The 25,967-nt window shown below is 45.4% G+C and overlaps 1 protein-coding gene and 1 pseudogene across 1 annotated transcript in view; one reads left to right on the forward strand and one right to left on the reverse strand.

Moving 5' to 3' along the window:
• LOC119960290 overlaps positions 1–23,392 on the reverse strand; it is a 132,529-nt pseudogene extending 109,137 nt beyond the window's left edge.
• The window catches only part of LOC119960291 (zinc finger protein 850-like), a 45,932-nt gene continuing 26,996 nt past the window's right edge, over positions 7,032–25,967 (forward strand). Inside the window, exons 1-2 of the mRNA XM_038788030.1 lie at positions 7,032–7,164; positions 9,121–10,449. Of these exons, the coding sequence (XP_038643958.1) occupies positions 9,563–10,449 (887 nt within the window). The 5' untranslated portion in view covers positions 7,032–7,164; positions 9,121–9,562. The remainder of the gene's footprint in view (positions 7,165–9,120; positions 10,450–25,967) is intronic.

The following is a 25,967-nucleotide window of genomic DNA, read 5'->3' on the forward strand; positions in this document are numbered from 1 at the left end:
GAAGGCAAAATCGGATGTAATGGTGTTACAGTTAAATAAAGGTAATTACGAGGGCATGAGAGAGGAACTGGTGAAAATCAACTGGAAGCAGACCCTAGCAGGGAAGACAGTAGAGCAAAAATGGCAGGAGTTTGTATGCATAATTGAGGACACTGTACAGAGGTTCATCCCCAAGAAAAGAAAGATTATCCAGGGAGGGATTAGACAGCCATGGCTGACAAAGGAGGTCAGGAAATGTATCAAAGAAAAAGAGAGATCCTATAAAGTGGCCAAAAGCACCGGGAAATCAGAAGATTGGGAAGGCTACAAAAACAAACAGAGGTTAACAAAGAGACAAATAAGGAAGGAGAGGATCAAATATGAAGGCAGGCTAGCCAGTAATATAAGAAATGATAGTAAAAGTTTCTTTCAATACATAAGAAACAAACGTCAGGCCAAAGTAGACATTGGGCCAATTCAAACTGATTCTGGAAGGCTAGTGATGGGAGATGAGGAAATGGCTGGAGAACTTAATAAGTACTTTGCGTCTGTCTTCACAGTGGAAGACGTTAGTAATATCCCAAAAATTATAAAGGGTCAGGGGGCTGAGTTGAGTATGGTTGCCATTACAAAAGAGATGGTGCTAAAAAAGCTAAAAGGTCTTAAAATTGACAAATCTCCTGGCCCCGATGGGCTACATCCTAGAGTTCTGAGGGAGGTGGCTGAAGAAATAGCGGAAGCGTTGGTTGAGATCTTTCAAAAATCACTGGAGTCAGGGAAAGTCCCGGACGATTGGAAGATCGCTGTTGTAACCCCCTTGTTCAAGAAAGGATCAAGACAAAAGATGGAAAATTATAGGCCAATTAGCCTAACCTCGGTTGTTGGTAAAATTCTAGAATCGATCGTTAAGGATGAGATTTCTAAATTCTTGGAAGAGCAGGGTCGGATTAGACCAAGTCAACATGGATTTAGTAAGGGGAGGTCGTGCCTGACGAACCTGTTAGAATTCTTTGAGGAGGTGACAAGTAGGTTAGACCAGGGAAACCCAGTGGATGTGGTCTATCTGGATTTCCAAAAGGCCTTTGATAAGGTGCCACACAGGAGGCTGCTGAGTAAGGTGAGGGCCCATGGTGTTCGAGGTGAGCTACTGGCATGGGTTGAGGATTGGCTGTCTGACAGAAGGCAGAGAGTTGGGATAAAAGGTTCTTTTTCGGAATGGCAGCCGGTGACCAGCGGTGTCCCACAGGGTTCAGTGTTGGGGCCGCAGCTGTTCACCATATATATTAATGATCTGGATGAAGGGACTGGGGGCATTCTAGCGAAGTTTGCTGATGATACGAAGTTAGGTGGTCAGGCAGGTAGTGCTGAGGAAGTGGGGAGGCTGCAGAAGGATCTAGACAGTTTGGGAGAGTGGTGCAGGAAATGGCTGATGCATTTCAACGTGAGAAAATGTGAGGTCTTGCACTTTGGAAAAAAGAATCCAAGCATAGACTACTTTCTAAACGGTGAGAAAATTCATAATGCCAAAGTACAAAGGGATCTGGGAGTGCTAGTCGAGGATTCCCTAAAGGTAAACATGCAGGTTGAATCCGTGATTAAGAAAGCAAATGCTATGTTGTCATTTATCTCAAGAGGGTTGGAATATAAAAGCAGCGATGTGCTACTGAGCCTTTATAAGGCTCTGGTTAGGCCCCATTTGGAGTACTGTGTCCAGTTTTGGGCCCCACATCTCAGGAAGGACATACTGGCACTGGAGCGTGTCCAGCGGAGATTCACACGGATGATCCCTGGAATGGCGGGTCTAGCATATGAGGAACGGCTGGCGTTCCTGGGATTGTATTCATTGGAGTTCAGAAGGTTAAGGGGAGATCTAATAGAAACTTACAAGATAATACATGGCTTAGAAAGGATGGACGCAAAGAAACTGTTTCCGTTAGGCGAGGAGTCGAGGACCCGTGGGCACAGCCTTAGAATTAGAGGGGGTAAATTCAAAACAGAAATGCGGAGACATTTCTTCAGCCAGAGAGTGGTGGGCCTGTGGAATTCATTGCCGCAGAGTGCAGTGGAGGCCGGGACGCTAAATGGCTTCAAGGCAGAGATAGATAAATTCTTGATGTCGCGAGGAATTAAGGGCTATGGGGAGAATGCTGGGAGGTGGAGTTGAAATGCCCATCAGCCATGATTGAATGGCGGAGTGGACTCGATGGGCCGAATGGCCTTACTTCCACTCCTATGTCTTATGTCTTATGGTCTTATGGTTTTGTGAAGGGTAGGTCGTGCCTCACAAACCTTATTGAGTTCTTCGAGAAGGTGACCAAACAGGTGGATGAGGGTAAAGCAGTTGATGTGGTGTATATGGATTTCAGTAAAGCGTTTGATAAGGTTCCCCACGGTAGGCTATTGCAGAAAATACAGAGGCATGGGATTCAGGGTGATTTAGCAGTTTGGATCAGAAATTGGCTCGCTGATAGAAGACAAAGAGTGGTGGTTGATGGGAAATGCTCTGACAGGTGTCCAGTTACTAGTGGTGTGCCACAAGGATCTGTTTTGGGGCCGTTGCTATTTGTCATTTTTATAAATGACCTGGAGGAGGGCGTTGAAGGATGGGTGAGTAAATTTGCAGATGACACTAAAGTCGGTGGAGTTGTGGACAGTGCAGAAGGATGTTACAAGTTACAGAGGGACATAGATAAGCTGCAGAGCTGGGCTGACAGGTGGCAAATGGAGTTTAATGCAGAAAAGTGTGAGGTGATTCATTTTGGAAGGAATAACAGGAAGGCAGAGTACTGGGATAACGGTAAGATTCTTGGTAGTGTGGACGTGCAGAGAGATCTCGGTGTCCATGTCCATAGATCCCTGAAAGTTGCCACCCAGGTTGAGAGGGTTGTTAAGAAGGTGTACGGTGTGTTAGCTTTTATTGGTAGAGGAATTGAGTTTCGGAGCCATGAGGTCATGTTGCAGTTGTACAAAACTCTGGTGCGGCCGCATTTGGAGTATTGTGTGAAGTTCTGGTCGCCACATTATAGGAAGGATGTGGAATCATTGGAAAGGGTACAGAGGCGATTTACAAGAATGTTGCCTGGTATGGAGGGAAGATCATATGAGGAGATGGACACTGGGCTACCAAAATGGAGAACTGCTAAGGCTGTAGGGAGAAAACAGTCTTAGTAAGGACAAGCAGTTTGCAAAAGGCTAATTAGCATTCTGCACGTATCGAAACCAGTTTATGGCCAGGCGCAAGATCTCAACCAAAGGTGTAAATGGCAACAACGCTTTGCATAGTAATGAGGCGATCAAGATCCAGGCCAGCACAATAGATACATTTAGATATGAATAGATACTTTTGAGAGAGGCCCAGACGAAACGGCACCAGAAGTATCCACCACAAAGGACCCTAGAGACCGCCCCACCCATCGAGAAGAGACCCTCAGATTGGGGGATTTGTAAGATATCGATTGGGAAATGACCCAATCGATACATGGCAGGTAAAGGCCCGCCCCGAAGAGGCACGGACATTGGGGGACCCTGGTTCTGGGTTCTGTCTGTTGTTGCTCCGGCTTGCTGTTGACCCCGGCCCAGATCTATCTGTTGTTGCTCCGGCTTGCTGTTGACTCCGGCCCAGATCTGCTGTTTTTGCTCCGGCTCCGCTTCTGACTCCGACTCCAGCCTCCAGATCCTGTCTTTCATCACCGGCCGTTGAGCACCAGCCATCGTTCAGTAAGTGCCAAAACGATGCTCACTAAGTGAACCCGGCATTGCTTATACTCTAGCCGACTATTAGTGAACAGAAGGTGCAGTCCAGAAAGGAACAAAGGCCTTGTCCCCTGACTTTGCTGGTTCCTACTTAGATAAGTATTTAGTCGTTTAATAGTAGAAATAAGTATTAGTCTTTAGCGTATGCATGCGTATTTATTATATTGGTTATAATAAATATTAATCGTTTGAACTTACTAATCGGTGTACAGTTTTATTACTTTGAACCTGACCTTGATATACTTGTGAGGTGTCTAAATACGGCACCTGGCGACTCCGAGCTGAAATTACATACACAGAGCTGTAGTAGTGTTAAGCACACGGCCTTTAAACAGAGGCGTGTTAATACACTCCAATAAACGCGTAATACACTCAAGTAAAACACGCAACAGGAGGGAAGATCATATGAGGAAAGGCTGATGGACTTGAGGCTGTTTTCGTTAGAGAGAAGAAGGTTAAGAGGGGACTTAATTGAGGTATACAAGATGATCAGAGGATTAGATAGGGTGGACATCGAGAGCCTTTTTCCTCGGATGGTGATGTCCAGCACGAGGGGACATAGCTTTAAATTGAGGTGAGATAGACATAGGACAGATGTCAGAGGTAGGTTCTTTACTCAGAGAGTTGTAAGGGCGTGGAATGCCCTGCCTGCAACAATAGTGGACTCGCCAACACTAAACGCATTCAAATGGTCATTGGATAGGCATATGGACAATAAGAGAATAGTGTTGAGGGACTTTAGAAGGGTATCACAGGACGGCGCAACATCGTGGGCCGAAGGGCCTGTACGGCGCTGTAATGTTCTATGTTCTATGTTTGTGATATTTAGACCCTAATGAATTAAGTGACTGTCAGATCTTGATGTTATATTTGGTTCGAGTTGCCCAGCTGCTAATCCTTCCGTTCTAATGCCTGAAAAAGAAGTTTACAAACATAATCACTCTAAGAATGGGATAGAAATTCACAACAGATCATTCTAGTTTCTATCGAACCTTCTTTCCTCTCTTGCTTTCCCCAAGCATGTGGTTCAGTCAAAATAAAAGACCAAAATCAGCTAGAAATCCCAAACAAAGTGTAGGGAACCTTCCTAACTGAACCAGAATATTGTTCCCAGTGTCTCTGAAACACTCTGTCCGCTGAGGTATCCACTGGAAGGTGTCAAACAGTCCGGTGGATATCGCATGCTGCCTCTGCAGGGCCACTGGGAATAGACAAGACCATGGAACAGAAGTCAGCAGCCCGAATAACCACTCACACACCTCCATAATAACAATAATCTTTACTGTCACAAGTAGGCTTATATTAACACTGAAATGAAGTTACTGTGACAAATATTTAGTTAAACACGGACCTGAATAAGGAAACTTTGCAGCCACCTGTGAAGTTTAAATGTCTCGTAGTGTCAGGATGAACCAGCATTTGAGGAGAATGAACTTGAATTGATACAAAGATAAGCATGAGTGAGCATCGTAAACTGCTATTGCATCGGGGTGTTCTGGATCTCAGAGTTTTAACCCGGTAGTTAATTGTCAGGGATGCAGTATAATAAACCTTGGACAAAGCAAATGTGTGTGTGTGAGAAGCATCTGAAACACCAGGAACCAGCTGAACCAGCAGAGCTGAATGTCTCCCAGTGCAGCCACAGGACTGAACTTATTCCAGCTTCCAAGCCCACCTCAGACCCAACCTCCTGGATTTTCATCTACAAGAACGTTTGAGGACTTTGGGTCTGAACTCGTTGGGGTTTAGAAGGATGAGAGGGAAACTTATTGAAACTTACAAGATACTGCGAGGCCTGGATAGAGTGGACATGGAGAGGATGTTTCCACTTGCAGCAAAAAATAGAACCAGAGGACACCATCTCATACTAAAGGGACGATACTTTGAAACAGAGATGAGGAGGAATTTCTTCAGGTGGTGAATCTGTGGAACACTTTGCCGCAGAAGGCTGTGGAGGCCAAGTCACTGAGTGTCTTTAGGACAGAGATAGGTAGGTTATTTATTAATAAGGGGATCACGGGGTAGAGCCGGGAGTGCAGGAGGCGAAAGAGGCCGGTGTGCTGGCCTTTGCGTCCCTAGTAGCCCGGCGAAGGATTTTGCTACAGTGGAAGGACGCGAGGCCCCCAAGCGTGGAGACCTGGATCAATGACATGGCGGGCTTTATTAAGCTTGAGAAGGTTAAATTCGCCCTGAGAGGATCGGTGCAAGGGTTCTTTAAACGGTGGCAACCTTTCCTCGACTTTCTGGCTCAACGATAGGGTACTGGGACAGTAGCAGCAGCAACCCGGGGGGTGGGGGGGGGGGGGGGGGGTGGGGGGGGGGGACGTTGATTATGTTAGCTTATTTTATTTAAATTTGATTTATCTAATTTTAATTTATGGTTAAGTTCTCTTGTTTGGGGGGGGGGGGTGGGGGAATCTGATACATGTGATGTTACGGTATGGGGGGAATTGTGGGTGTTATGGGGCTGTTAGTTGCATATTACTGCTTTTTGCTATACTTTTTGTTATATTTTCTGCAAAAAATTCCAATAAAAAAAAAAATGGAAGAAATAAGGGGATCACGGGTTATAGGGAGAAGGCAGGGGAATGGGGATGAGAAAATATCAGCCACGATTGAATGGAGGAGCAGACTCCATGGGCCAAATGGCCTAATTCTGCTCCTATATCATATGGTCATATGAGAAACTTCAGAGACTCATGAGAATTATTTGTGTCTAAAAACGCTTCACTCCAACTAAAGAATCAGCTCAATAAGAAGACAACAGGCCTGCAGCGACATAAAGATTGCAGTCTACATTCCGTTTTCATCATCACACCTTCAACTTCACCTGTACCTAATTTCTGTGTATGTCAGTGAGTGAAAGAGCCGAGAGACTTAGATGCTCAAACATCCAGGGAAAGGTTGTGAAAATAAATAACTTTTATTCCTTTAAAAATCACCAGTACGCCTGCTGCTGAAATGTATTTTAAATAAAGAAATATCACGCTGAGGGTCAGAAAAATCACACAAACATCCTGATAATGGTCGGGAAAGGACCATGAAATGTAATCACCCGTTGTATAACCCCCTTCAGGTAGCTATATAGAGGCTGCAGCCTCTCACACTGAATGTATACGTGATCCATTGACACTTCCAGCCTGAAAACATCAGCTGCAGCCAGGGAGTGGGTGAAACATTTAAAAAACCTGTTGCAAACGCTTTAACATTAGGGCATTAGGACCCGGCTGGGAACAGAAACCTTCAGGCCCCGCCCACCAGCTGTTGCGTCACCAAGACGCCAGCGCATGCGCTCTGCTTCCCCAAGATGGTGGCTGTGAAGCAGGTCCCGGGAGAGAGCTGACCGGCGGTGATGTGACCTGAGGATCACCACACCTCAGGCAAGGGGCCAGGTTGGAAGGGAAGGCGGTGCCTTCAGGAATAACTGGGATGGTGATGTTTGGTCAGTTGCTGCAGTCTGTGTAGTGAAGGTGCTGTCACAGTGGTGTGAGATAAGGAAGTACAGGATTATCACCCAGCAATGATGAATTAAGGGGAATGTAAATCCAGCCCAGGCTACTTTCAGATTGGAAAGGGAGCTGAGGTGTGTCCTTAGAGCTGGTGAATGTTGTGGCTTTGCTAGTTTCTCTGTAAAGTCCTTCTCATTCATTCACTCTCTTTACAGCACGGATAGAGGCTCTTTGGCCCATTCATAATAATCTTTATTAGTGTCACATGTAGACTTACATTAACACTGCAATGAGGTTATGATGAAAATCCCCTAGTCGTCACACTTCGGCGCCTGTTCGGGTACACAGTGAGAATTCAGAATGTCCAATTCATCTCACAAGCTCATCTATCGGGACTTGTGGGAGGAAACCGGAGCACCCGGAAAAACCCCACGCAAACACAGAGAGAACATACAGACTCCCCACAGACAGTGAGCCAAGCGCAGAATTGAACCCAGATGCCTATTGCTGTGAAGCAGCAGTGTTAACCACTGTGCTATCATGCTGCCCAGAAGATTATTAGATTACTAATTCTGGATGAATTGTGTCCCAGGATGCTATGGGAGATGAGGGAGAGATTACAGCGGCTCTGAGCCAAAGTTATAACCACAAATTAGACCTGTTTTCGTCAAATATTTAGACAATTAAGGTGTGATCTGATTGAAGTATTTAAGATATTAAAAGGGAAAGACAGGGTAGATAAAGATAAACTATTTCCACTGGTTGTAGATTCTAAAACTGGGATCATTGTCTAAAAATTAGGACTAGACCATTCAGTAGAGTTGTTAGGAAGAACTCCTTCACACACAGGGTGGGAGCGGTTTGGAACTCTCTCCCACAAACAGTAGGTGAAGCTGCATCAGTTGTTAATTTTAAATCTGAAATAGAGTTTTGTTAAGCAAATATATTCAGGGATATGGAGTTACGTCACACCAGCCATGATCTCACTAAATAGCAGGACAGACAAGAGGGGCTGAATGGTCTACTCCTGTCCTTGTGTGTATTTCTGTGATTCTGAAATTCAGACAACACCATGACAGGGAAAGAGTCTGGATTAAAACCTGAGTTAGTCCGAGCTGCAAACCATCCCTCCAGATCCTTGCCCTTCATGCATTTAATGAAGGTCAAGGCAATAGTTGGATTATTGAAAGACTTGATCAAGTTGTTGGAGTCCATTTTTCGGGTCTCACGATAAAGCCTGACGTTATTCACTGCCCACAGGCTTGTGCTGCCTTTGAACTTCATTGAAGCCTCGACGCTTTGTGTTGCTGCTGAAAAGCAGCTACTCCCACATCCGTATCACATGCCTGACACCCCCCCCCCCCCTCCCCGCCACAGACATATTTCTAATAGAGGGTGTCGAGGGTTATGGGGAACTGGCAGGAAAATAGAGAGAAAGCTGAGATGAGGAGGGATTTCTTTATTCAAGGATGCGGTGAAGGTTTGGAATTCTCTCCCCGCGAGGATGCTGGAGCTTCAGTCATCAAGTATTTCCAAGACACAGATTGATAGGTTTCCAGATATTGAAGATGTTGAGGGATATGGAGGATAGTGTGGGAAAATGGTGCTGAGGTAGATCGGCCAAGGATCTCATTGAATGATTGAGCAGACTCTGTGCGCCGAATGGCCTAATCTTGCTCCTATTCTAATCTCTGTGTCGTGGTCAGGAAGCAGTGAGCTGAGCTTGCATCTGTCAATCAGCATGAACCAGCACCTTCAGGAGAATTGGGAGGGTGAATATTAGATACAGCAGAGTCAGAATGGAGGGAGAGTGTATGGGATGGAGATTTACAGCTTTTGGAGAACGAGAGAGGAAATAATGTTCCATCGGAACTAGAATTGTCTGTCTGAGTTACTATCCTGTACTAACAATGATGACTTTGGTATATTGTTTTCACAGGATATTAGATGAGGAGGAATTACAGACAGAAATCTCAATGTTACATCACGATCTGACAGTCACACAATTGCTTGGAACCTGAGTATCATCGGACTCTGAATATCATCTGCCTTTGAATCTAAAAGAAGAATTGATTGCCCGAACTATCAGCTTCTAAACATTTCAAACATCAGTGTGACTGGAAAAGCACCGAGACCCACACAACACACACCCGAGTGAGAGTGTTCCAGTGAACTGACTGTGGAAACATCAGTGTGACTGGAAAAGCACCGAGACCCACACAACACACACCCGAGAGAGAGTTCCAGTGAACTGACTGTGGAAAGAGCTTTAACCAGTTACACAGCCTGAAAATAAATCACACCATTCACAGCGGGAAGAGACGGTACCCGTGTTGTATCTGTGATTGCCCAACCTGGAGAGACACGAGGAAACCCAAAACATGGAGAAACCATGGAAATGTGTGGACTGTGGGAAGGGATTCAGATTCCCATCTCAGCTGGAGACTCATCGACGCAGTCACACTGGGGAGAGGCCGTTCACCTGCTCTCAGTGTGGGAAAGGATTTACTCAATTATCCAACCTGCAGTCACACCAGCGAGTTCACACTGGGGAGAGGCCGTTCACCTGCTCCCAATGTGGGAAAGGATTCTGTGATTCGTCCCACCTATTGAGACACCAGCGAGTTCACACTGGGGAGAGACCATTCACCTGCTCCCTGTGTGGGAAAGGATTTGCTGAAGTATCCGACCTGCAGAAACACCAGCGCGTTCACACTGGGGAGAGGCCGTTCACCTGTTGTCAGTGTGGGAAAGGATTTAGTGAAGTATCCGACCTGCGGAGACACCAGCGTGTTCACACTGGGGAGAGGCCATTCACCTGCTCTCAGTGTGGGAAAGGATTTACTCAGTTATCCACCCTGCGGAGACACCAGCGATTTCACACTGGGGAGAGGCCATTCACCTGCTCTCAGTGTGGGAAGGGATTTACTGAGGTATCCAACCTGCAGAAACACCTGCGTGTTCACACTGGGGAGAGGCCGTTCAACTGTTGTCAGTGTGGGAAAGGATTTAGTGAAGTATCTGACCTGCGGAGACACCAGCGAGTTCACACTGGGGAGAGGCCATTCACCTGCTCTCAGTGTGGAAAGGAATTCATTGATTCATCCACCCTGCGGAGACACCAGCGAGTTCACACTGGGGAGAGGCCATTCACCTGCTCTCAGTGTGGGAAGGGATTCACTCAGTTATCCCACCTGTGGAGACACCAGCGAGTTCACACTGGGGAGAAGCCATTCATCTGCTCTCAGTGTGGGAGAGGATTTACTCAGTTATCCAACCTGCGGAGACACCAAGTTCAAACTGGGGAGAGGCCATTCACATCTCAATGTGAGACGGGATTGCACATTTCATCGCACCTGCTGTGACACCAACAATTTCACAATTGATTACAGGGTTTGGATTCTGCTGTTATTGTTCCTGCTCTACACCCAGAACTGCATTTTGTTCATTCTGACAGGTGATCAGTGGGGATGGTCGGAGGGTTTCTTTCTGCTGGACTGGCTGATCTCACAACTTTGCCTCCAGTGGGCTGATGCTCTTTGAGCCTTGTTGCTAATAACTGGCTTCAAATTTCACAAGGATCACAGAGTGAAAGGGGGTTTGGAAGTGTGAAGATATTTAGTTACTATTTCTGTTTGGTACCCCGCCAAAGCATGCCACATTGCCATGGAGATGGGCCCTGGTGGTTACATGGTTCTTGTGTTTAATTTATCTGGGTGTTCCTCACAGAAGAAAACTATCAGGGTACGAGGGGCAAGTTGTCTGAGGTGGATGGGAAACTGATTGGTACCGGGAATACCTAATATTTAAGGAATTATTACATATTTATCAGGGGGTTGATGATGCAGAGCGAGGCCAACAGTGAGGATTCAACTCCCGTACTGGCTGAGTTTATTGATGAAGGCCCGGCCTTCTCAATCAGGCCCCTCGCCTGAGGTGTGCTGACCCTCGGGTTAAATCGCCTCCAGTCAGCTCTCTCTCTGTCAATGGCGAGAGCAGCCTATGGTCCTCTGGGATGTTTGCAACCTTTTATTCACATATATACAACAAATATAGATTCCTTTAAGGAACAAATATCCAACAGGAAAAGTGATGCAATCTTGGTTAACAAGAAAAGTTAAAGATTCCATGAGATCCATTAGAATTCAGCAAAGGAGGACCAAGAAACTGATGAGAGCAAACTGGCGAGAAAGATAAAAACCGAGTGGAAAAGCCTCGACAGGAATGTGAAAAGGAAAAGATTAGCAAAAACCAATGTGGGTCCATTCCACACACAGACAGGAGAGTTTGTAATGGGAAGTAAGGAAATGGCAGAGAAACTAAACAATGTGTGTCTGTCTTCACAGAGGAAGATACAGAAATTGTCCCTAAAACACCAGAGAACCAAGGGACTGGCAGAGATTAGTAGTACTGGAGAAATTAATGGGGCTGGAAGTGAATAAATGCCCAAAAGCTGATTATCTACATCCCAGAGTGTTGAATGAGGTAGCTGTAGAGATCTCTATTCCGCATTCTAAATTCCCCTGACTCTATCTGGAACGGACAAACCTTTGTCTGAGCAAAACGTTTCCTTTTTACGTAGCCGTAGTAGCTTCAACAGTCCATTTTTATGTATTTTGCTAGTTCACATTCTATTCTGTTCTCCCTTTGTTTCTCGGTGTCTTGGTTGAAGAACGGAAGTAAATCCTCGGGAATGAATCATCACTTTGGACAGATTCTGAGACAATTAAGTTTTGACTTCCAGGACAGAGTAACTATAATCGTGGAGTGTGATTATAGTTTATGTAAAAGGGCAAAGTTCTATTTTATAGTTTAATGTGTAGGCTTCTGAGTTAAAGTAGCTTCTAAAACCAAAGAGAAAATGCTGGAAAATCTCAGCAGGTCTGTCAGCATCTGTAGGGAGAGAAAGGAGCTCACGTTTCAAGTCCAGATGTCCCTTTGTCAAAGTAGCTTCTAGTTTGTTTGTTGCATTAAAAGTCATAAAACGTGAAGTCCCGTCGTGTGATCCTTTAATTTGTTGACTGGGAATTTGATTTTTTTTCCAACAAGTTCCAACAACTAGCCTTTGACAAGGTGCCACACAAAAGGTTGCTGCATAAGATAAAGATGCATGGCATTAAGGGTAAAGTAGTAGCATGGATAGAGGATTGGTTAATTAATAGAAAGCAAAGATTGGGGATTATTGGGTGTTTCTTTGGTTGGCAATCAGTAGCTAGTGGTGTCCCTCAGGGATCCGTGTTGGGCCCACAATTGTTCACAATTTACATAGATGATTTGGAGTTGGGGACCAAGGGCAATGTGTCCAAGTTTGCAGATGACACTAAGATGAGTGGTAAAGCGAAAAGTGCAGAGGATACTGGAAGTCTGCAGAGGGATTTGGATAGGTTAAGTGAATGGGCTAGGGTCTGGCAGATGGAATACAATGTTGACAAATGTGAGGTTATCCATTTTGGTAGGAATAACAGCAAACAGGATTATTATTTAAACGATAAACTATTAAAGCATGCCGCTGTGCAGAGAGACCTGGGTGTGCTAGTGCATGAGTCACAGAAGGTTGGTTTACAGGTGCAACAGGTGATTAAGAAGGCAAATGGAATTTTGTCCTTCATTGCTAGAGGGATGGAGTTTAAGACTAGGGAGGTTATGTTGCAATTGTATAAGGTGTTAGTGAGGCCACACCTGGAGTATTGTGTTCAGTTTTGGTCTCCTTACTTGAGAAAGGACGTACTGGCACTGGAGGGTGTGCAAAGGAGATTCACTAGGTTAGTCCCAGAGCTGAAGGGGTTGGATTATGAGGAGAGGTTGAGTAGACTGGGACTGTACTCATTGGAATTTAGAAGGATGAAGGGGGATCTTATAGAAACATTTAAAATTATGAAGGGAATAGATAGGATAGATGCGGGCAGGTTGTTTCCACTGGCGGGTGAAAGCAGAACTAGGGGACATAGCCTCAAAATAAGGGGAAGTAGATTTAGGACTGAGTTTAGGAGGAACTTCTTCACCCAAAGGGTTGCGAATCTATGGAATTCCTTGCCCAGTGAAGCAGTTGAGGCTCCTTCATTACATGTTTTTAAGGTAAAGATTGATAGTTTTTTGAAGAATAAAGGGATTAAGGGTTATGGTGTTCGGGCCGGAAAGTGGAGCTGAGTCCACAAAAGATCAGCCATGCTCTCATTGAATGGCGGAGCAGGCTCAAAGGGCCAGATGGCCTACTCCTGCTCCTAGTTCTTATGTTCTTATGTTAAGTTGCTGACCTTTACGGAGATCCTTATCTATAAGTTTTGAATCTCTATTTGAGCCTCGAGCACCTTTCTGTCTCTCTAGTGCTTGTGCCAATGCTGTTCTCACGTGTAATGGTGGTCCCCATGCCCATGATCTGGCACGTCTTGCAGAGGTTGCCATGGCAGGGTTGTGCAGTGTCGTAGTCGCTGTTCTGAAGGCTGAGTAGTTTGCTGTAAACAATGGTTTGTTTGAGGTTGCGCGGTTGTTTGAAGGCAGGTAGTGGGGATGACCGTGGCAAGGTGTTCCTCTTCAGCGATGACATATTGAAGGCTGTGAAGAAGGCTGTCCTGGCTTGACACTATTCACACTTCTTTAACCTGTGATTATCCCTCTCTCCAGTCGCATATTCTATTACAGCAATTAACTTTTAACAGGAAAATATTTGAATTTGTTGGGACTTTTCCTGATTACATTTATTCACTTGAGGGGAAGCTGCAGATGTGCTTTACCTGGATTTGCAGAAGGTATTTCCCAAGGTGCCACATTAAAGGTGATTACACAAAATAAGAGCTCATGGTGTGGGAGCAACACATCAGCATGGATAGAGGACTGGTTAGCTAACAGGAAGCAGCCAGTAGGCATAAATGGGTCATTTCTGGGTGGGTAAGATGTGACAAGTGGAATGTCACCAGGATCAGTGCTGGGCTCCCATCCATTTACAATCTGTATGAATGTGTTGGATGACGGGATTGAATGTCTGCGGCTAAATTTTCTGATGCCTCAAATTCAGGCAGGAAAGTAATTTGTGAAGTGAATTTAAGGAGTCTGCAAAGGACTAAAAGTAGGTTAAGTGAGTGGGCAAAAATCTGATAGATGGAGCCTAACTTTAGAAAATGTGAATTGTCCACTTTGTCAGGAAGAATTAAATAAAACAATATTATTTAAATGGAGAGATATTGCAGAACTCTGAGATACAGAGGGATCGGGGTGCCCGATCTCAAGTAAGTCTGCAGGTACAGCAAGTGATTAGTGAGGTCCATGGAATTGTTTATTGCAAAGGAAATGGAATATAGGAATGTTTTGCTGCGTTGGATAGAGTCATAGAGGTTTATAGCATGAAAACAGGCCCTTCGGCCCAAATTGTCCAGCCCACCCAGTTTTTACCACTGAGCTAGTCCCAATTGCTCGCATTTCGCCCATAACCCTCTATACCCAGCTTTCCCACATAACTGTCTAAATGTTTTTTAAAAGACAGAATTGTACCCGCCTCGACTACTGCCTCTGACAGCTTGTTCCAGACACTCACCACGCTATGTATGAAAATATTGCCTCTCTGGACCCTTTTGTATCTTTCCCTTCTTACCTTAAACCTAAAACCTCTAGTTTTAGACTGCCCTACCTTTGCGAAAAGATGTTGACTATCTACCCTATCTATGCTGCTCATTATTTTATAGACCTCTATAAGATCACCCCTCAGCCTCCTGTGCTCCAGGGGAAAATCTCCCAGTCTATTCAACCTCTCCTTATAACCCAGAGCATCAAGTCCTGGTAGTAACCAAGTAAATCTGCACTCTTTAGTTTAATAATATCCTTTCTATAATAGGACCAGAACTGTGCACAGTACTCCAAGTGTGACCGTACTAATGCCTTGTACAACTTCAGCAAGACGTCACAACTCCTGTATTCAATGCTCTGACTAATGAAGCCAAGCATGCCAAATGCGTTCACCACCACCTTGTCCACCCGTGACTCCACTTTCAAGTAGCTATGAACCTGTACTCGTAGATCTCTTTGTTCTATAACTCTCCCCAACTCCCTACCATTAACTGAGTAGGTCCTTCCCCGATTCGATCTCCCAAAATGTACCACCTCACATTTATCAAAATGATTTATTTTGCACCTTTAAGGATAGATTGAGTGCATAGCTAGAGAATGGAATTATTCAAAAAGACATGACTGTGGAAAGATAGTCATTGTTTCAGAGAAGGAATAATCTATTGCCATGTTTGCAGAAATTCAGACATTGTTTCATAACAATTTGCATCAACGTTTCATGTAACGATTAAGACCATTGTATTCCATTACATTTAGTATGAAATACTTAGCAAGGTTAATGCAAGTACCATATCTTTGTAAGGTTGGCACAGGTGGCTGGTGCACGTGCATCCTGAATTAATTTGATGGACATTAGGAAATCTTAAGTAATGCCCAATGTTTGAATAATAAATCATTTTCTTTTTTTAAAATAAATTTCGAGTGCCCAATTAATTTTTTCCAATCAAGGGGCAATTTTGTGTGGCCAATCCACCTACCCTGCACATCTTTGGGTTGTGGGGGTGAAACCCACGCAAACACGGGAAGAATGTGCAAACTCCACACGGACAGTGACCCAGAGCTGAGATCGAACCTGGGACCTCGACGCCGTGAGGCAGCAGTGCTATCCACTGCTCCACCGTGCTGCCCGTAATAAATCATTTTCTAAGTCACAGACATTTATTTGAATAAATCAGGAGGTCCCAGCTGAGAATTAGAAACCAATGAGAGTAAATGAGGGATTAGGCCATTAGTAAGAATTTCTTTAAGAGTAAGACTTTGTGGTTAAGGTTTTGTTCCGAATTTATGCTTTTATGAACTTATGAACCATCTATTGATTTTTGTTTGAAGTAATTTTCTTCATACTTTTCTTCTGCTTTTGTTTACATCTTTTCGCTATGCTCTGACTAGTTTATGTATTATTTTGATCAACGTTTTTGATTTTGTTTTCATGCAAATGTATCAAGGTGAATGATTAGCAAATAAAATTATATTTTGGACATCTCCAATCAACCGAGCTTCTGATTCTTATTTGAAGATAGAATAAGAGATCGTAAAGAGTGTAACTGGAGCTTTACTCTATATCTAACCCTGTGTTGTATCTGTCTGGGAGTGTTTGATGGGGTCAGTGTATAAAGGGTTTTCTTCTGTATCAAACCCCATGCTGTACCTGCTTTGGGAGTATTTGATGGGACAGTGGCAAGGAGGATTTACATTGTATCTAACCTTGTGCTATACCTATTGTGGGAATGTTTGATGGGGAAAGCATCGAGGGAGATTTACTCTGTATCTTAACACCATTTTGTATCAGCCTTGGGAGTGTTTCATAGGGCAATGTAGAGGGAGCTGTGCTGTAACTGATTGGAGAATGGTTTAAGCTGGCACTTGGTACTCAGATTTTCCAGTACAGACACCCTTCACGTTAAAAACATTTCATTCAGAGATAAGATAAACCATCACTGGTTCTCTTTCGAATGAAAAGAGCCCCAGTTTCTCTAATCCCTCCTGGTAACTAAAGCCTCTCTTCCCTGGGATCATCTCAGTGAATCTCTTCTACACCCTCTCCATGACCTTGACATCCTTCCTGGTGTAAGATCCCCAAAACCTGATCTAATATTCCAACTGCAGCCTAACCAATGATTTGTCCAGGTTTACATGACCTCTGTCCTTCTGTACTCCACACCCAGAATTATAAAACCTTTGATCCCATGTGTTTTTTAAACACTTTATCAACTTGTCCTCCCACACTGAAAAGTTTGTGTATCTGAACTCATTTTCCAAGTTTTTGAAGACAATATAACATGGCTGAAATACATTGACATCCAATGTCTTATATATTGTGTGTTATGGGAGAGATAAATTCTGCGTTAGAAACTCAAACAGGCACTTCGCTGCAGACAGGTCACCGTGGAAACGCTGATCAGACATTCCTTCACTGCAGACAGGTCACCATGGAAACGCTGATCAGACATTCCTGCACTGCAGACAGGTCACCATGGAATCGCTGATCAGACATTCCTTCACTGCAGACAGGTCACCATGGAAACGCTGATCAGACATTCCTTCACTGCAGACAGGTCACCATGGAAACGCTGATCAGCCATTCCATTCCACAGCATCGACTCATTGGAAACGCTAATCAGATCCTGGGGGGACGACAGAGTTTGTCTGTTATTAACCTCAACATAAACGTAAACCAAAGTGAATAATGGAACAGATTGAATTCTAATGTGTGATGTTTACAGCTACAGTCATGGAACTATCAGAAATAATAATTTAAAAATAATGACTTATTGTCACGAGTAGGCTTCAATGAAGTTACTGTGAAAAGCCCCGAGTCGCCACATTCCGGCGCCTGTTCAGGGAGGCTGATACAGGAATTGAACCCGCGCTGCTGGCATTGTTGTGCATTACAAGCTAGCTGTTTAGCCCACTGTGCTAAACCACATAATAATAGAATTAACAGGTAGGGTAGTTCAGGGAAAATGAGGAAATTACTGAAGTAACTGCTGCTAACCAAAAATGTGTCCTTGTAAATCACAGATTAGAGAAATTCTTGCTGTCTTTTCCTCATTTGCTGCATGAACTGTGTTCCGTAATGGCCACCTAACCTCAGGAAAGATAAAAGTTAAAGTCGTCAGAGTCCCAGATGAGCACAGGGTGAGATCCCCTTTGAGGGGGAGAGCTGACTGGTGGTGATTGGGATCACCACACCTCAGGCGAGGGACAAGGTTGAGAAGACATGTAGTGGAGAAGTAGGAGGGGCCGAAGATAGATCCTTGGAGGGGGGGGGGGGGGGGGGGGGGGGGGGGACCAAGTACAAGGAATTTGGAGAGGAAAGGGAGATTGGAGATGTCTTGGAAATTTTCAAAGATGGTGGGGTCAAGTGTTCTGTTTAGGATGGGTGATGATGTTGCATTTAAAGTGAGAGAGACAGAACCAAATGAGAGAGAACTGGAAACGTATCAACTAACATAGAGAAGTTGGATGGTCAACTGTTTTGTGAGAAGAGTCAAGGGAACAGAAGTTGGGTCTCATGGACAATATAAACTCAGAGGGAGATAGAAGATAGGAGAGAAACTAGAGAAGTATTCAAGAATCCAGATTCTGTTAAAAGCGCACGAGCAGCCCCGGCCTCAATTAAAACATGATCACAAATGTGTTCCAAATGAATACCTGAGCCATGAGTAAATTGGCATAGAGTGTTGAGATGTTCACTTTGTTCAGTGATTGGCCTGGATAAATGGAGTTTGATTGATAGGATACTCATGGTAGCACAATGGTTAGCACTGTAGCTTCACAGCACCAGAATCACCCTCTGTGCCGAGTCTGTACTTTCTCCCCGCATGTCTGCATGGGTTTCCTCCGAGCGCACCAGTTTCTTCCCACAAGTTCCAAAAGATGTGCTGTTAGGTAATTTGAACATTCTGAATCTCCCTCGGTGTACCCGAACAGGTGCCAGAGTGCGGCGACTAGGGGCTTTTCACAGTAACTTCATTGCAGTGTTAATGTAAGCCTTGTGACAATAAAGATTATTATACTGGCACCAATAGTGAGGAGAATGTTGCACCATTGGGCTGACCTTCACTTGAACCACACTGGAAGTAGTGCCTGGGTGAATCAAACAACTAGGGCTGCAGACAGAGCTTTAAACATATTAGTGGGTGAGGGGACAGGGTTGTAGTGAGGGGAAATTTGGAAAGTTGATGAGAAAGGACAAGGCAGTAATACAGGACAGACAATAATAACCAGAATGTGACATTAAGTAGAGATAGAAGATATTATAAAATTCATTGATGGCAATTTAGTGTGACCAATCCACCTACTCTGCAGACACGGGGAGAATGTGCAAACTCCAAACGGACAGTAACCCGGGGCTGGGATCAAACCCGGGTCCTCAGCCCCATGAGGCAGCCACCGTGCCTCCACTCTAGAGGTCAAATCTGACACGGAGATTATGCAGAGTGTGGTTCAGCCTCAGACAGTTTCCAGGGAGAGGGATGGACTCGGGAGTTAGGGAACGGAATTTGTGATGGTGACTGAAGACAATGGCTTTGATCTGCCCAATTTTTAATTGAATGAAATTTCTGCTCATCCAGTACTGGGTGTGGGATAATCAGTTTGATAATTTAAAGCGGTGGAGGAATGGAGAGGGATGGTGGTGAGGTAGAGCTGGGTGTTGTCAGTGTCCATGTGAAAACTAACACGGTGCTTTTGGATGATGTCACCTAGTGGCAGCGGGTAGATGGGAAATAGGAGGGGCCGAGGACAGAGCCTTGGGGGACATAGAGTGCACGGACTTTGGACAGGAAAGGGAGTGATGAGACCACCAATTCACGCGACACGTGGTTAGAAGTAAACAGTGGTTTTAATCGTCTTACAACAGAGCCTGCCTATGACACGATGAACTCCAGATGAACTGGCAGGCAGGCTCTCAGCATCAATCTTTATACTAGGGCAGCACAGTGGCACAGTGGTTAGCATTGCTGCCTACGGCGCTGAGGATCAGGGTTCGAATCCCGGCCCTGGGTCACTGTCCGTGTGGAGGTTGCACATTCTCCCCGTGTCTGCGTGGGTTTCGCACCCACAACCCAAAGATGTGCAGGTTAGGTGAATTGGCCACGCTAAATTGCCCCTTAATTGGAAAAAATAATTGGGTACTCTAAACTTTAGGGAAAAAAAGAAAAAAAAAACCTTTATTCTTCCGGTTAGGGGGAGGAGCCGTGGGTGGAGCCAAGGGTGGAGCCCAGTACAAACTCCCGTACACTCCCAGTACATCTCCCCTTAGTGGCAGAGCAGTGCAACTGCTCGTGTGCCGAGCTTACAGAGACATAGTACAACATGTGTAATACAGTGTGAATTACGCTGCTGTGATTCACTACAGGGAGATTGGAGATGGAGGAGTAATTTACAAAGGTGGGAGGGCCAAGTGTTTTTTTAGGATCGATGATGACAGTGGATTTAATGCTGAGAGAGACAGTACCAGCAGAGAGAGAGCTGTTCCCAATATCGGTTCACATGGAGAAGTTGGAATGCCAGCAGTTTGTGGGAATTATCAATGGAGCAGAATGGGGGGGAGGGGTGGGGGGGGTCTCATGGACAAGGTGAGATCTGACAGGAAGTAGGAGAAAAAATTGGAGAAAGATGTAAGTTCAGAACTTGGACAAAAATATACTTTACAGACAGTTTGGTCCGGTAGGTTAGTGGAGGGAAGCAGCAGAGGCAGCTGATCGGATTGACTCAATCTCAGTGAGAAAAAAGCTGCGTGAGCTCCTCACAGTTGTTGTTGGAGGTGAGGATGGAGGAGATGGGGAGAAGAGACCTTGAAAAGAAACTAACTTGTGTTAGCGATATTAAAAAGACACAACACCCTTTGTTTAACACAAACTGATTTTTGTTTTATAAATGTTTTTATTCTCCATTTTCACATTTTCCCTCAAATTTTACACCCCACCCACAGACACTAAACGGTAACAAATACAAAATCAATCCCCTTAACAATAATAACGATCCCATCCTCCCACCATCCCAAACTACGGCCCACCTGTCAATATAAGCATCCAATAAAACAACCCCTCCCACGGTGGAAACAAAAAACAAAGGCGAAGAAGAAAAAAGGAGTCCGGAACCCCCATGGTCATCATCGAGTCCACCCCCCCCCCTCCCCCCCTTACACTCAACGCCATCCAACCTCTGAAAGTGCCGTACGTGATACCCAAGAGTTGTAAACCGCCCCCCCCCCCCCCCCCCCACCAAATCCTCCCGTCCACTGCCTCTTGTAAAACTCCTCCCCCAATCTCGGTTCCTTGCCCCCAACTTTACACCCTGGCTAGACCACTCGGACCCTGTTCGGCCAGGCTCTGGTGGCCGCAGCCCCTCCCCCATCTCACTCCCGTTCACTGACCGGCTTAAACCGGCCAACGAGGAGGCCCCCGCCCGGGTCCCTTCCCCCCTTGCCCGGCCCCAGGAAAGCCCAGAAATCCCCTTTTAGCGCACAAACCCCGCATATCTACCTGCACCCCAAAGAACCCTCACTTCGAGTGAAAGTCCCATCACTTCCCTTGTCCAAATATATACAACATCGGCTCCTTTAGCCCATACACTCACACGCAGTGAAACAAAAAAAAGGAAGAAAATGCAGTCATGAGGCTACATCGGCACATGGCCATTTCTCAGTTCTGCCACAGTCCTTCTGTCTTTGCAAACTCCTCCGTTGCTTCCGCCGTTCCAACGTAAAAGTCCTTGAGCTTGCAAGTCACCCTTAGCTTCGCTGGATATACAATGCCGCACTGCACCTTGCTAATGTACAGTGCCCTCTTCACCCGGTTGAAAGCAGCCCGCCTCCTCGCCAGCTCCACCGTAAAGTCCTGGTATACACGTATACCAGCTCCAGCCCACTGCACCACCCACTTCTGCTTGGCCCAGCACAGGACCTTCTCTTTCACACAGTACCTACGGAAGCACAGAGCCACTATCCTTGGCGGCTCACACGCCTTTGGTACAGGCCTCCACGACCAATGAGCCCGATCCAGTTCATATCGGGAGGGATCCCCCTCCTGCCCCAATAGCTTCACCAGCATAGCGGCAAAATACTCAGTCGGCCTCGGCCCTTCAACTCCTTCGGGCAGCCCCACAATCCTCAAATTCTGTCACCTGGATCTGTTTTCCAGGTCTTCCATTTTCCCTCGCAGATCATTGTTAATCTCCATCACCGTCCGCATCTCCTTCCCCATTGAGATAAGTTGATCACCATGCTGCAATAATGTCTCCTCCACTTCCTTCAGCGCCTCCCCTTGCTCCCGCACCTCTGCTACTGCGCTTGCCACCGCCGTCCTCAGCAGGGATATCACCTCCTCCACCAGCACACTCAAAACCTCCCTCATCTCCTTCCTCATTGTCTCCATGTATTTTGTAAACTGCCTTTCAAATTCCGCAGCCATCACCATAGCTATTTCTTCAGCCGTAAGCAATGCGGCCTCCCCTGGTGCTCCCGCCTCCATTTTCCTTTGACCCCGCGGTGACCTTTCTACTCCCCGACGGACTTTCAGCTGTTTTGACAGCCGTTGTTTTACTGGTCCTCGACATATCCCTTCCCTGTGCTTTCTCCTGTCCTTCACAACCTTCGCTGCCCCGAGGACCGGGCGTCAATCCCCGACAATGCCGTTCCCGAACGGGAGCCCTCCAACGAGCGGCTACCTCCCGCCCGCCGTCACTGGAAGTCCCGAACATAAACTGATTTGACTTGATGTTTATTCAGAATTTAATTCCTTGTGACTGGAGTAGAGTTTATAAACATCAGAGGCAATTGACCCCAGTGAACATGTTCCAGTCCAGGATGTGATGAACAGCAACCAATCACTGAAGTTACTTGTGAACTTGCTGGTGCATCAGCAGGTTGGATAACTGTGTGAATCCCCTCCTACACTCGGAGCAGGTGAACGGCTTCTCTCCAGTGTGAACTCGCTGGTGTACAATGAGGTCAGATGATCGCCTGAATCCACTTCCACAGTGAGAGCACCTGAACGGTCTCTCATCAGTATGAATACGGTGATGACATATCAATTCCCCAGAACTTTTATAACACTTCTCACTTCTCACAGTCTGGACATTTAAATGGTCTCTCCCCAGTGTGAACTCGCTTATGTACAGAGAGGTCAGGTGATCGTCTGAACCCAGTCCCGCAGTGAAAGCACCTGAACGGTCTCTCGTCAGTGTGAACACGTTGATGGGACAACAGTTCCCCAGAACTTTTATAACACTTCCCACAGTCTGGACATTTAAATGGTCTCTCCCCAGTGTGAACTCGCTGGTGTCTCAGCAGATTGGAGGAATGAGCAAATCCTTTCCCACACTGCGAACAGGTGAACGGTCTCTCCACAGTGTGAGTGCGCTGATAGATTTTCAACTTGGATGGATAATTAAATCCCTTCCCACAATCCTCACATTCCCATGGTTTTTCCCCATGTGACTGCATTTATGTTTCGAAAGGCCAAATGATCGACTGAAGCCTTGTCCACACACAGAACACGTGTACGGTTTCTCCCCTCTGAACGGTGCATCTACCTTCCATCTTCAAACTCCCATGATATTTGTGTTACGAATGTTTTGGTGAGTGTAGATCCTGATGTGATGTTTAGTTTGAATTTCCTGACTGAAATTCCTTCACTTCTAATACTCTGCGAAAGTGATTCATGAGCTGCCGTCAATCACCCGGGCATTGTGACAGTTCCAGTTGGTGAGCGCGGCCACAGGCTCAGGCTGACTCGCTGATTGTCCAATAATAACAGTGAGAGTCTCAGTGGGACAATCAGACAATAATAGTGGAGATGGGGCCCAGAGGAGAAACAGCAAAGGATTCACTCACTTTGAGAGTAACAAACACAGTCTCTGTTCCCATAATAAGAATCAGGCTGTGGAGTGTGAGTGAACACATCATTGGATCCAATGTAATGATAATACAGTGAGAATCTAGAAAACCATGACTAAATTTGGTTTTCAAATAATAGTGAAGTAGTCATGGTTTGTTGACAACATAATATAATCCACTTCTGGTGTGTGTTGATTTGTCCCATTAGACAATAACCTTAAAAAAATAAATTCAGGGTACCCAATCCATTTTTTTCCAATTAAGGGGCAATTTAGTGTGGCCAATCCACCTACCCTGCACATCTTCAGGTTGTGGGGGTGAGACACACGCAGACTCAGGGAGAATGTGCAGACACCACACTGAAAGTGACCCAGGGCAAGGATCAAAATCGGGACCTTGGCACCACGAGTAGCACAGTTGCTTAACAGCTCCAGAATCCCAGGTTCGATTCCCGTCTTGGGTCAATGTCTGTGCGGAGTCTGCATGTTCTCCCCGTGTCTACATGGGTTTCCTCCAGGTGCTCCAGTTTCCTCCCACAGTCCAAAGATGTGCAGGTTAGGTGGATTGGCCGTGCTAAATTGCCCTTAGTGTCAAAAAAAGGTTAGATGGGGTTACGGGTATAGGGGGGAGGTGTGGGCTTAGATAGGGCGATCTTTCCATGGGCCTGTGCAGACCTGATGGGCCGAATGGCCTCCTTCTGCACTGTAAATTCTAGGATCTAGTGCTCAGCACTAGGCCACAATGCCACCCCTTTATTAGACAATAAACTGCCTTTTATTCCAATTCTGGTGTCTGTTACCACTTCAGGTTCTGGGCTGAATGGAGTTGGGTATAATAAACAACGTCTGGTTCCAGTGTCTCTGAGGTCATTGTAACTGCGGGTAAACGACATTAATTGAGACAAAAGACCCAACAAACATCCCTGTAATAGGAGGACAAGGTGTAAGGAAGTAATGGTATTTTGAGGTTTCTGTGTTGTGGTGAGTGTCACTGGGAGGTGTGTGATAAAATAGGAATGGAAACATGACAGAGACACGTGTGACTGACTCCACCTGACTGAGAGCTGTTATACCCAAGGGGACAGCAATGAGGACATGGGGAACTCCAGAGATTTCTGATAACTGAGGTACATCAGTTCCTTCTCATAGTTCTCGAGTTACAGTCACACAGGAAACGTATCTGACAGCTCATCAAAATTAAAGTTTTAATCTTCTCTTTGAGACATTTTGTGATTGAAAAGATCAAATGTTAAAACATCAGTTTGAGGAAAATTCAGAATGTCACAAAGATGAGTGAACTGTCCAATTAACCCCATTCACCATAACTCTGCCAGTTTACCCTCTGCAAGTGTTTAGTCAATTCCCTTTGAAAGTTACTGTGAAATCTGCTTCCAGAGAACTCCAGAGATTTCTGCTTTCTGAGGTACATCAGTTAGAGGAACTGAAAATATTCAGTTCCTTCTCATAGTTCCCGAGTTACACAGTCACACAGGAAATGTATCTGACAGCTCATCAAAATTAGTTTTAATTTCTTTGAGACACATTTTGATTGAAAAGATCAAATGTCAAAACATCAGTTAGAGGAAATGTAGACAGTCACAAAGATGAATGAACTGTGCAATTAACCCCATTCACCATAACTCTGCCAATTTACCCTCTGCAAGTGTTACTCTCTTTGAAAGTTACTGTTAAATCTGCTTCCAGCAGCCTGTCAGTGTGAATTCCAGATCACATCACATCACTGTGTAAAAACCATTCTCCTCATCACCCCCTTGGGTTCTGTTGCCAAATATCTTAAATCTCTGTGACCTCTGGTTACAAACCCTCCTGCTCTTGGGAAACAGTTTCTCCCCATCGACACTATCACAAATCCTTCCCCATTTTAAACACCTCTATTAAATCTCCCCTTCACTTTCCCTGATCTCAGAGGGCCAATCCCTGTTTCTCCTGCTCTGAGTCACCGGGACTCGAAACGTTAACCCTGTTTCTCTCAGGACTGATGCTGCCAGAATGGCTCAGTTTTTCCAACATTTACTGTTTTTCTCCTGCTTTTTCCTTCTTCAATCTATCACAAACACTTCATGATTTGAACACCTCATTGAATAGGAACATACAGAGATTGAGAGAGATACAGAGGAAAGGAGAGAGAGACTGAGAGAAGAACTGAGAGATTAAAAAAAAGAAAGATGAGAAATAGGGGAAACAAGTAACACAGAAAGAATGATATAAAATATAAGGGAGCAGGTTATCAGTTCCCAGCTACAGAGAGCAGAGGGAACCCAGTGACGGATCCACAGACACAGCCGGTTCTGTCCGGGAATGGAGACTCTGAACAGAAATAAGCGGGATGTGGAGATGCCGCCGTTGGACTGGGGTGAGCACAGT

The sequence above is a fragment of the Scyliorhinus canicula genome, unplaced genomic scaffold, assembly GCF_902713615.1.
Source record: "Scyliorhinus canicula unplaced genomic scaffold, sScyCan1.1, whole genome shotgun sequence".
Classification (NCBI taxonomy): Eukaryota; Metazoa; Chordata; class Chondrichthyes; order Carcharhiniformes; family Scyliorhinidae; genus Scyliorhinus; species Scyliorhinus canicula.